Raw genomic sequence first — 12,514 nt, 5'->3', positions numbered from 1 at the left:
CTGCCTACCATTGCTGTTTATGTTATTCAACATGCAAGGAGTCTCGTGTAGTTTCACCAGATTAACGTCTCATTCAGAGGTGTGCCTGGTGCTGCTCCCAGCATGCCTTCCTGCACTCTTCATTAAACCAGGGTTGATCCCCAGACTTGATGGTAATGACAGAGTTGAGGAGCAGGGGGTGGAGAGGTTATGCCAGGCCACTCAGTTGCAGATTGTGCTGGAGTACGATTCTGTTGTTGATAGCCCACTGTGCCTCATGGATGCCAGTCTTCAGTTGCTAGATCTGCAAGTCCATTCCATTTAATACCACGATAGTTCCACAACACATGATGGGGGGTATTCTCAATGTGAAGACTCCACACGGACTCATAATGACACTGTTATGGATAGATGCATCTGCAGCTGGCAGATTGGTAAAAATGAGTCAGGTCTGTTTTGTTTCCCCTCATTTGTTCCCTCACCACCCAGTATAGCAGAGAGTGTGGTGCTGGAAAAGCACAGCCGGTCAGGTAGTATCCAAGGTGCAGACGAATCAACAGTTCGGGCATAAGCCCTTCATCAGGAAGGGCTTATGCCCGAAATGACAATTCTCCTGCTGCTCAGATGTTGCCTGACCTGATGTGCTTTTCCAGCACCACACTCTCGAGATTGGAAGGAGCAAAATGGCCTTTAGTAGAGTGATACACTCTTCTTGTCGGATGTGGGAGTTTCAAGAGAGTTTACGGGTTACTGAGGATTATAGCTGCAATAAGTGCCGTTGGTTGCGAATCCTGCTAAGATCAATTGGATTGGTTGGAGCGGCAGTTAGAGGCAATGAGGAATTTACAGGAGCTAGGGGGTGTGATGGAAGGCAGTTATAGGAAGGGAGAAAAGCTGCAGATACAATCAGATAGATGGGTTAACTCCCAGAAAGGTAGGAGAGGTAGGCAGGTAGCACAGGAGTCTTCGTGTCTATCCCCACTTCAAACAAGTATGCTGTTTTGAAAAAGATGTACTGGGTGATGGACTTTCAGGGGAATGTAGCGCAAACAGCCAAGTTTCTGGTATCAAAACAGGCTCTAATGTAATGAGGGGTACTTCGGGTTCCAAGAGATTGATTGTGTTAAGGGACTGTCTAGTCAAAGGCACAGACAGACGTTTCTGTGGCCAGCAGTGAAAAATCAGACTAATGTGTTGCTTCACTGGTGATAAAATCAAGGATGTCTCAGAACGGGTGCAGAATGTTTCAACGGGGAGAGGGGCCAGCAGGAGGTCATTGTCCACATTGGAACCAACGACATTGGAAGGGAACAGGTTGAGATTCTGAAAGGAGATTACAGAGAGTTAGGCAGGAATTTATAAAGGAGATCCTCGAGAGTAGTAATATCCGGATTATTCCCATTGCTACGAGGGTGGTGAGAGTGGGAAGAGGGGGTTAGAGCAGATGAATGAGTCACTGAGGAACTGGTATATGGGAGAAGGACTCACATTTTTGATTCATTGAAATCTCTTCTGGGGTAGAAGTGACCTGTACAAGAAGGACGATTGCACCTGAATTGGAAGGGGACTAACATACGGTGGGAGGAGGTGGGGTGGGTAGGAGGAGGTGGGGTGGGTGGGGGGGGGGGCGGTGGTAAGGGGAACCCAGGCAGATAGTGATGAAAGAGATCAATCTGAAACTGGTACACTTGAGAAAAGAATTAATCAGTCAGGGCAGGCAGGGACAAGGTAGGACTAATAAACTAAACTGTATTTATTTCAATGCAAGCAAGGGGCCTAACAGGGAAGGAATATGAACTTAGGGCATGGTTAGAAACATGGGACTGGGATATCATAGCAATTACGGAAACATGGCTCAGGGATGGGCAGGACTGGCAGCTTAATGTTCCAGGATACAAATGCTACAGGAAGGATAGAAAGGGAGGCAAGAGAGGAGGGGGGGGGAGTGGCGTTTTTGATAAGGGATAGCATTACAGCTGTGCTGAGGGAGGATATTCCTGGAAATACATCCAGAGAAGTTATTAGGGTGGAACTGAGAAATAAGAAAGGGATGATCACATTATTGGGATTGTATTATAGACCCCCTAATAGTCAGAGGGAAATTGAGAAAAAAATTGTGAAGAGATCTCAGTTACCTGTAAGAATAATAGGGTGGTTACAGTAGGGGTTTTAACTTTCCAAACATAGACTGGGGCTGCCATAGTGTTAAGGGTTTAGATGGAGAGGACCTTTGTAAAGAATGTACAAGAAAATTTTCTGATTCAGAACAGGTGCAAAACTTGACCTACTCTTGGGAAATAAGGCAGGGTAGGTGACTGAGGTGTCAGTGGGGGAGCACATTGGGGCCAGCAACCATAAAATGGAAGAGGATGGACCAGATCTAACAGTTGAAGTTCTAAATTGGAGAAAGGATAATTTTGATGGTATTAGGCAAGAACTTTCAAAAGCTGATTGGGGGCAGATGCTCACAGGTAAAGGGACGGCTGGAAAACGTGAAGCCTTTCAGAAATGAGATAACAAGAGTTCAGAGACAATATATTCCTGTTAGGGTGAAAGGGAAGGCTGGTAGGTATAGGGAATGCTGGATAACTAAAGAAATTGAGGGTTTGGTTAAGAAAAAGAAGGAATCATATGTCAGGTATAGACAGGACGGATCGAGTGAATCCTTGGAAGAGTATAAAGGCAGAAGGAGTATACTTAAGAAGGAAATCAGGAGGGCAAAAAGGGGACATGAAATAGCTTTGGCAAATAGAATTAAGGAGAATCCAAAGGGTTTAAGGACAAAAGGGTAACTAGGGAGAGAATAGAGCCCCTCAAAGATCAGCAAGGCAGCCTTTGTGTGGAGCCGCAGGAGATGAGGGAGATATGAATAGAGTATTTTGCATCAGTATTTACTGTGGAAAAGGACATGGAAGATATAGAGTGTGGGGAAATAGATGGTGACATCTTGAAAAATGTCCATATTACGGAAGAGGAAGTACTGGATGTCTTGAAATGCATAAAAGTGGATAAATCCCCAGGACCTGATCAGGCATACCCGAGAACTCTGCGGGAAGCTAGAGAAGTGATTGCTGGGCCCCTTGCTGAGATATTTGTATCATCGATAGTCACAGGTAAGGTGCCGGAAGACTGGAGGTTGGCAAAATTGGTATCATTATTTAAGAAAGGTGGTAAAGTCAAGCCAGGGAATATAGACCGGTGAGCCTGACCTTGGTGGTGGGCAAGTTGTTGGAGGGAATCCTGAGGGAAAAGCATGTATTTGGAAAGGCAAGGACTGATTAGGGATAGTCAACATGGCTTTTTGCGTGGGAAATCATGTGTCATGAACTTGATTGAGTTTTTTTGAAAAAGTAACAAAGAAGATTGATGAGGGCAAAGCGGTGGACGTGATCTATATGGACTTCAGTAACATGTTTGACAAAAGTTCCCCATGGGAGACTGGTGAGCGAGGTTAGATCTCATGGAATACGGGAAGAACTAGCCATTTGGATACAGACATGGCTCAAAGGTAGAAGACAGAGGGTGGTGGTGAAGGGTTGTTTTTCAGACCGGAGGCCTGTGACCAGTGGGGTGCACCAAAGAACGGTGCTGGGTCCTCTACTTTTTGTCATTTATATAAATTATTTGGATGTGAGCATAACAGGTATAGTTAGTAAATTTGCAGATGACACCAAAATTGGAGGGATCTTGATCAGATAGGCCAATGGACTGAGAAGCGGCAGATGGAGTTTAATTCAGATAAATGCAAGGTGCTGCATTTTGGGAAAGCAAATCTTAGCAGGACTGATACACTTAATGGTAAGGTCCTAGGGAGTGTTGCTGAACAAAGAGACCTTGGAGTGCAGGTTTATAGCTCCTTAAAAGTGGAGTCGCCTAATAAAAATATCTATAAAAAAAGAGTGGAGTCGCAGGTAGATAGGATAGTGAAGAAGGCGTTAGGTATGCTTTCCTTTTTTAGTCAGAGCATAGGAGTTGGGAGGTCATGTTGCGGCTGTACAGTATGCTGGTTAGGCCACTTTTGGAAAATTGCATGCAATTCTGGTCTCCTTCCTATCGGGAGGATGTCATGAAAGTTGAAAAGGTTCAGAAAAGATTTACAAGGATGCTGCCAGGGGTGGAGGATTTGAGCTCTAGGGAGAGGCTGAACAGGCTGGGGCTGTTTTCCCCGGAGCATCGGAGGCTGAGGGTTGACCTTATAGAGGTTTATAAAATCATGAGGGGCATGGATAGGGTAAATAGGCAAAGTCTTTTCCCTGGGGTCGGGGAGTCCAGAACTAGAGGGCATAGGTTTAGGGTGAGAGGGGAAAGATATAAAAGGGACTTAAGGGGCAACATTTCCACGCAGAGGGTGATGTGTGTATGGAATGAGATGCCAGAGGAAGTGGTGGGAGCTGGTTCAATTACAGCATTTAAAAGGCATCTGGATGAGTATATGAATAGAAGGGTTTTAGAGGGATATGAGCCAAGTGTTGGCAAATGGGACTGGATCAGTTTGGGATATCTAGTCAGAATGGACAAGTTGGACTGAAGGGTCTGTTTCTGTGCTGTACATCTCTACAACTCTGAGTCGTTGACGTTCACCATTTTCTATATTTACAATCACCCTCTTGGCCATTAGCAGAGACAGAGGGCCCAGTTACTGAATGGACCCCCCATCATTCTTCAGCAGAAGGAGCTTACACGGTGGTCTTTCCCCACTGCATCTTGGTCCTGTTCAAAATCTAGGGACTGCCTGTATCACTAAATGTTGTAAAAGCCAATCTGGTTCACTCATGGCCTTTAGGGAAGGAAACCTGTCATTTTTAACCTGCAGGAGACTGTAGACCCACAGTAATATAGTTAACTCTTAATGGCCTTCAGGAATAACATCACTCCGTTTAAGTGCGATTACGGATGAGCAACAAATGCTGACCTTATTAGTGAGGCCCATTTCCCAAGAACAAATTTCTTCTAAAAATTTACGAGGCAGTTCAAGAATCGAAGACTGATGTGAATCTGGAATGCCGTGGTCCAGCTGGATGGAGATTGATCAAGTCTAAGTTGAGTTTATCAACTAATATGGAGCCAAAGCAATAAAATGGCATTTGTGATTCAGGTCACTGAATGATGTTGAGAAGGAGTGGCCAATTTTTTCTTCCTTTGTCCAAGCGATAAGGTGATGAGGACAGGAGAAATGGACAAAGGTAAAATATAATGAGGGATAGGATAGCATTGTGAGTTAAACACTGAGCTTTCCCTCAGTGGCCTCAGTTTCGTACAGCTCGATTAGGTAACGAGGTTAGGTCACAATCAATCATGAGCCTGATTTTACTTCTGTGACTTTGAATGAAAGCGGAATGTTTTGGTCTTTCAGGGGAGTTGTGTTCATTAAACAAATTTGTCAAAAACCCCATGATCAAAATAGTCTAAGGTTAGGTTCAGAGTAAAGCTCCCACTACACTGACCCCATCAAACACTCCCAGTACATGTCTTCTTCATCACCTCCACACCATCCTGACTTGGAAGCATTGCTTTTCCTTCATTGTTATAGAATCAAAATGCTGGAACATGGCCAAAAGTAACATAAGAAGAAAATGATGACTAGTCACAAGATTAGGGACAGGATGAAGAATCAGCCGAATGGATAATGATTCTGGATTAGTGGTGCTGGAAGAGCACAGCAGTTCAGGCAGCATCCAAGTAGCTTCGAAATCGACAAAATTGAATATTCCTGATGAAGGGCTTTTGCCCGAAACGTCGATTTCGAAGCTACTTGGATGCTGCCTGAACTGCTGTGCTCTTCCAGCATCTGCAGTCATTGTTTTTACCCCGAATGGATAATGAGTCTACCAGCATTCCAATTGGGCGGGTGCGAAGGTGGCTCTGGCAGGGGATCGATGGCTGCAGACTGGAGGGAAGGATGGGTGGGTGGAGGGTCAGGTGATCATAGCTGCCACAGAACTACATTGGCAACATAGGTCAAGCAGGCAACCTCAACTGAGTATTCACAGATGCTGGTATGTGATGGAGATCCAAACATGTTCATCGAGACTCAACGCTGGAGAAACGAGAGACCCAATAGATCAGCACCATCTCATGTGGGACTGAATTAATTTTGAGACAGAAAAAAGGTGGGTGGTACAGAATAGAGGCAAAAAGCTAAACAACGGCAGGCTTCCTACTCAAGGAGCCAGTGGTCCATGCCTCCCATCACACTGGGTATGCCCAGATCACAGATTCTGAGAGAGGGCACGACAATGTTGACATGGATTTTCCTAATTCATGTATGAACCTTTGGTAAAGGTGCCTGCAGAAGGGGGACTTTGAGGGAAACTAATTTAGAACAGAAATGGTGACCGTCCTCTTGAAACCAATGTCGCCCATTGACCCCCATGTGCACAATCTGACTAGCACCTGATGAAGGAGCAGTGCTCTGGAAGCCTGTGTTACCAAATAAACCTCTTGGACTATAACTGGTGGCGTGTGACTTTTGACTTTGCCCAACTCAGTCCAACGCTGGCACCTCCACGTCATCACAAATTGAAAGTTGAAATGATGAGAGAAGCTATGGTCATTTTTTTTTCCAAAAATCAAGAAATAACCGAAGTATTGTCCTTACCTCTTTAAAATATGCCAGCAACAGATCGATAACAACTTCCATTTACGTAAAGCTGTCAGTGACAGGTCCCAAACTGCATCCAAGTTGGCGATAATCAGGCAGGCGACCAAAAGATCTAAGGTAGGTTTTAGGGAGTGTCTTAAAGAAGGAGAGAGTGACGGAGAGGTTTAGGGAGAAAATTACAGAGCTTGGGGCCCATTTAACACCAACAATGGAGTGACAGAAATCAGGGATTGTTAACAGGTCAGAATTAGAGTGTTTTAGGAACAAATAGGTTGCAGAGATAATCAATGCAAACAAACCATTTGAAATCAGAAAATACAATGATTCAATGCATTTTATCATTGTCCAGACAAAACAACCACAGCACACATCTGGTATTGAGGAAGTGTTTCTATTTTGCTATGATTAATATATTGACTAGTTCTTACTCCAGAGAAACCCAAGATCACAAAAGCAGTAGTAGGCCATTCAGACCATGGCTGATCTGATAATCCTCAACTCCATTTTCCTGCTTTTTCCAATCTACGTCTGCTTGTGAGGTAAATGTTTGACCGGGCCACAAGGCCTTGTTCTGGTTTGACCACAGGACTAAAGATGTCTTGTTGTAGTTGTCTAGAGCCTGGGTGCGACCTTACCTGGAGTAGTGTGTATTGTTTTCATTTCTTTATGTAAGCAAGGATATATTTGTTACAGAAAGAATGTAACAGAGGTTCACCAGGTTAATCCTTAGGTTAGCAAGATTGTCTTTTGAGGAGAGAATGAGGAACTGGGGCTGTATTCTCTAGAGTTTTGAAGAAAGGAAGATTATTGCATTGAATCCTACACAATTCTTACAGTACATGCTAGGTGGATGGATACAGAAGCCAGTGGGGGGGGGGGGAAATGTCATAAGTCTAAAAACAAGTGACTTAATCATTTCTCCCTCTAAGCTGCTGCACAGTGGCTCCAAGGTTCCACACGTGCTGCACAGTATACCAAGGCACTGACTTCTGGTTTTGGAAGTTGTGCCACGCATAAACCTCTGAGCTCCATGCACCAAAGAAGAAAATTAGAGGGAGCTATTGGACCTAGTCTCAGGAGAAAGATGGAGATGAGGAGGAATTTCTTCACTCAGAGGGTGGTGAAACTTTGGAATTCTCAAGCCTAGCAGGTTGTGGAGGTACAGTCAGCCAGTGAGCAGGTTCAAGACAGAAATCAATTGGGCTCCAGAGACCAATGGTAACCAGGGACCTCGAGATGTTGCAGACAGGTGGCATGGAGATGATCAGCCATGATCTAATTAAATGGCAGAACTCCTATTCCCACACTCCCCCGATATTCTTTAAAATAGTGCCTTAAGATCCTTTACATCCAGGCTAATGGGATCTGGGCTTAATGTCTCACCGAGAGGTGGAACCCATGACTGTGCAGTGCTCCTTCACCAAGTTCACTGCCCTTGGGAATGTAAGCCTTGGTTTAATGCGCTGAAGGCCCTTAGAGTGAGACTTGAATCCAGGAGCCTGGTATTTCACAAGTGAAGTTTTTTTTAAAAAAAAAGAAATTTGTGGAACGTGGGCATTGCTGGCCGGGTCAGCATTGATTGGCTGCCCCAAGCTGTGCTCCAGGAGGTGATGAGCGGCCTTCTTGGATGGCTGCAGTCCACCTGCTGTGGGTTGACTCACAGTGCCCTTAAGGCAGAAGATTCCTCTCTAATACCTACTGAGCTCCAGTGGATCTGCAGCCTGGATAGAATAGAATCAAATCCCTACAGTGCGGGGCCTTCGGCCCAACAGGTCCCTGAAGAGTGTCCCACCCAAACCCATTCACCTACCCTATTACTCTACATTTACCCCTGGACACTATGGGACAACTTAGCAAGGCCAAAGAAATGGGGAAACCAGAGCACTAGAGGAAACCCACGCAGGGGAGAACGCACTAGTGTAAGAGCTTGTTTCTTGGTTTGCTTTAGCTGGTGTGATTTTACCCCACAACCCGGGGAGAGTGTGCAAACTCCACACGGTCGCCTGAGGCTGGCATCGGACCCAGGTCCCTGGCACTGTGAGGCAGCAGTGTTAACCACTGAGCCACCGTGCCAGCCCAAAGGATGGCATGACCATGGAGCAGCCTCCTCTGACTGACTTCTTTTTCTTGTCTTTCCCCCACACACCCCCACCCCTCCCCTTCCCACGCACACCTTTGCAGAAGCGGAGTGTCGAGGGCTGCCCGTGCGCGATTATTACCAGCTGCAGAGGGGCTACACCATCTGCCAGAGTACTCGGCGAGTCTCCTGGGTGATGTGCCAGGGATCGTGCCGGGCTCAGGGCTGCTGCACTGAGCTGAGGGCCAAGCGACGGAAATACACCTTCGAGTGCAGCGATGGCTCATCCTTCACCGAGGAAGTGGAGAAAAGCACCAAGTGTGGCTGCACCCGGTGCCTGTAGCCCCCATCGACTCCCCACCCCCACCAGCCACCCAACACTGGAATATATTATGCATAATAAAAACACATACCCAGTCAACAACATCGCAGGTCAGCAAGATCGACACAGGACGGTGATTTATTCATATAATTAAAAACTCGTTTGAAACAACCACATAAAATAATTTTAAATAAAAAAGGAAGAGCATCGTCTGATCTAGACCGGAGATAGAAATGTACATTCAGAAGAACAGAAGCTGGCGAGATACCTTGGTGGAGTTGGACCACCATCGGTGTGGGTCTGGAGCAACAGGCAGCAGCACCAGAAGGGGCAATCTGGGGAGAGGGAGCAGACACAATCCAGGATGCTAACACTGTCTGTCACTTGTCTACCTTACATTCTTGTCTGATGTTATGGGGAGGTTGGGGGGTGGGTGGGTGACTGGGGTTTGATGGGAGGGAAGGGCTGGGGTGGGAGGGGTTGTGGGGTAAAAATCACACCAGCTAAAGCAAACCAAGCAAGTTCCTTCACTTGTGCATGTCATACAGGAGTGAAAGCTGCCTTTACGTTCCAAACTCTTTCAGTGGTTCGCCCCTCAGCCCATTTCTCATTTTTTTTTATTAGGAGACAACGTAGTGGGAGACTTAGTCTTTATCTAACCCTGTTTTGTATCTGTCCTGGGAGCATTTGTTGGGGACAGTATAGAGGGAGCTTTACTCTGTATCTGATGTTGTACTGTACCTGATCTGGGAGCGTTTGTTGGGAAAAATATGGAGGAAGCTTTACTCTGTATCTAATCCTGTGCTGTCCTCATCTGCGAGTGTTTGATGGGGACAGCGTCGTGAGAGCTTTACTTTCAGATTAAAAAGAGTAGAGGTAACTGTACTTTGTATCTAACTCCATGCTATATCTGTCCTTGGAGCGTTTGATGTGGACAGTGTAGAGGAATATACTCTGTATCTAAAACCATGTTGTACCTGTCCTGGAAGTGTTTGATGGAGACAGTGTCCAGAGAGCTTTATATTCAGGTTAAAAAAGAAAGTAGCGAGAGCTGTACTCTGTATCTAATTCCATGCTATATCTGTCCTTGGTGTGTTTGATGGGGACGTGTAGAAGAAACTGTACTCTGTGTCTAACCCTGTGCTGTATCTCATGTTGGATAGTTGAGTAATTTTTCTCTATAACACTCATAACCATCATCCCAAGAGCCAAAAAATTCTCTCAAACGAAAACTCACACAGATGGAAAGTTGAGTCACAGTTCTAACCCATCTCAGAGTCTATGAGCCCATCGGGATTTGATCACTCAAAGTGTCACCTACTCCTCCCCACTCCCCCCACCCCCCACCCCCCACCCCACCATCATGTATCCCGGTAACACCTCTTGCTTTACCTTTTATCTGATCCTCTGTGTTAATACAACACACGGTGTGCAGTGTAGGCAGCATGTAAGCAACGTAGGGTATGCTTGCCTCTCAAATATAGCAACACAAGCAGAGCCCTGGTGTAAGGGAATAACATTCAAACCAACAAATCCCGTTCCTGAACGAAATGCTTTACGAGTTTTTCTTTCAAAGGTAAGGTGCTTGGCTCCCTAATTTTGTTGTATGGTTATAATATATAATAAAATGTTATTTAAAAAGTCAGAGCTTATACTTAAAACTGCTCAGTAAGAACGTAAATAAAAGGTCTCTCGTGAGGACTGAGTGGTTTGCTTACTAACGGGACTGATTCAGCCTGCCGATGGTGGGCATTGCAATGGAGACACTGCAGTTAACCCAAGTCACCAATCCCGCCATTCAGTTTTTATTCCCAGCAACTTGCATTTTGTTTCAACAAATATGCTTCACATCTCTTTCAATAAGTAGTACACAGGAGGAGAGCAACCACCAGCAGCACCTGGCCTTTAGCAGAGTGGACACCCTCAGAAGCTATAATTGTCAAACCTTCAGGACTATCCCCAGGTCTCCAGGAAAGAGAGATTAATTTCCAGGACTCCTGCTGTCACCAAAACCAACAGACAAATAATGGGGGCAATGAAAAGTGTGCCTGAAAGAACCTGCCTTGAATAACATTTTATTATTAGTCATGGAATCCTCGAATTGTTACTGGGCAAGAACTCTTCTGCCCTACTTCCTAAAAGTCTCAAGAGATATTTTACTGCTCTTCAGGGGACAGGAGGGGTGAAGAGGGATCTCAATTTAACTTCGCCTCCAACAGATTAACAGAGAGGAAGGAAGAGACAGATGAAGAGGAGAGATGAGATGGACTAAGAGGATATCTTTTCCACTTCTCTTCACTCCTGTTCAATGGGTTTTTGGATGCTGATAATTTCAATTCACAATCTGCAGTGACAGCTCCATGTGAGACAATGTGCTTAAAGCATTAAGCTGGGTTTAGAGGTTTGTGCACACCTGCCCGTCCATCAACTTCACCTCCACAGATTCCCGACTCAAGAATACAGAATTTCCCTGGAGCATCGGAGGCTGAGAGGTGACCTAATAGAGGTTTACAAAATTATGAGCATGGATAGGGTAAATAGGCAAAGTCTTTTCCCTGGGGTCAGGGAGTCCAGAACTGGAGCACATAGGTTTAGGGTGGGGGGGGGGGGGGGGGGGGAAAGATATAAAAGAGACCTATGGGGCAACTTTTTCACGTAGAGGGTGGTACGTGTATGGAATGAGGAAGTGGTGGAGGCTAGTATAATTGCAACATTTAAGAGGCATTTTTATGGGCATATGAATAGGAAGGGTTTGGAGGGATATGGGCCGGGTGCTGGCAGGTGGGACTAGATTGGGTTGGATATCTGGTAACATGGACGGGTTAGACTGAAGGGTCTGTTTCCATGCTGTACATCTCTGTGACTCTATTAGGAATAGGCCATTCAACGCTTCGAGGCTGCCCACCACCCAATAAGACCTCCCATATTCATCTAAACTCCAATGCATACAAGCCCAAACTGTGCAAGCCTTCTTCTTATGTAATCAGTCAGGTACATTTGTCTGAACTGTTGCTATCGCAATTATTTTCTGACACAATAAGGTACACAATACTCCAGCCATCAGGACTGTATTTGACAGTGTGTGCATCAAGATGGCTGACCAAATTTATATTCAAAAGGAATCAGGATAGAATTCTCTGCTGGTTAGAGTCGTATCTTGCACAAAGGAAAATACCATTGATGGTGGAAGTCAGTCATCCCAGCTCCAAGTCATCTCTGCAGGAGTTCCTCAAGCCAGTGTCCTCGGCCCAACCATCTCCAGCTGCTTCAATGAACTTCTTTACATTATTAAATCAGAAGTGGGAATGTTCAATGATGGTTGCACAAAGTTCTGCATCATTCTCAACTTCTCAGACACTGAAGTAGTCATGTCCAAATGTAACAAGATATGGACAATATCCAGGCTGGCATGAGGTAAGTAACAAGTGTCACCAATTTCAATGAGAGAGAATCTAACCACCATCCTTTGACATTCAATAGCATTATCAACATCCACAAAAAGGTGGACTAGCCATGTATATAAAAACACAAACAC

The 12,514-nt window shown here is 45.3% G+C and overlaps 1 protein-coding gene across 2 annotated transcripts in view; it reads left to right on the top strand.

The window, feature by feature from the left end:
- LOC140463354 (slit homolog 1 protein-like) overlaps positions 1–12,514 on the top strand; it is a 334,431-nt gene that overhangs the window by 270,954 nt on the left and 50,963 nt on the right. Inside the window, exon 37 of one of the 2 annotated variants that reach the window (XM_072557190.1) lies at positions 8,762–9,401. The exons of the other annotated variant lie outside the window; for it this stretch is intronic. Coding sequence (XP_072413291.1) covers positions 8,762–9,000 — 239 coding nt within the window. The 3' untranslated portion in view covers positions 9,001–9,401. Of the gene's footprint in view, positions 1–8,761; positions 9,402–12,514 lie in introns of those variants that run through there. 2 annotated transcript variants of the gene reach the window in all.

This window comes from Chiloscyllium punctatum, chromosome 38 (genome assembly GCF_047496795.1).
Source record: "Chiloscyllium punctatum isolate Juve2018m chromosome 38, sChiPun1.3, whole genome shotgun sequence".
Taxonomy (NCBI): domain Eukaryota; kingdom Metazoa; phylum Chordata; class Chondrichthyes; order Orectolobiformes; family Hemiscylliidae; genus Chiloscyllium; species Chiloscyllium punctatum.
Note: the sequence above shows the minus strand (reverse complement) of the source record. Positions and strands in the feature narration are given on the sequence as shown.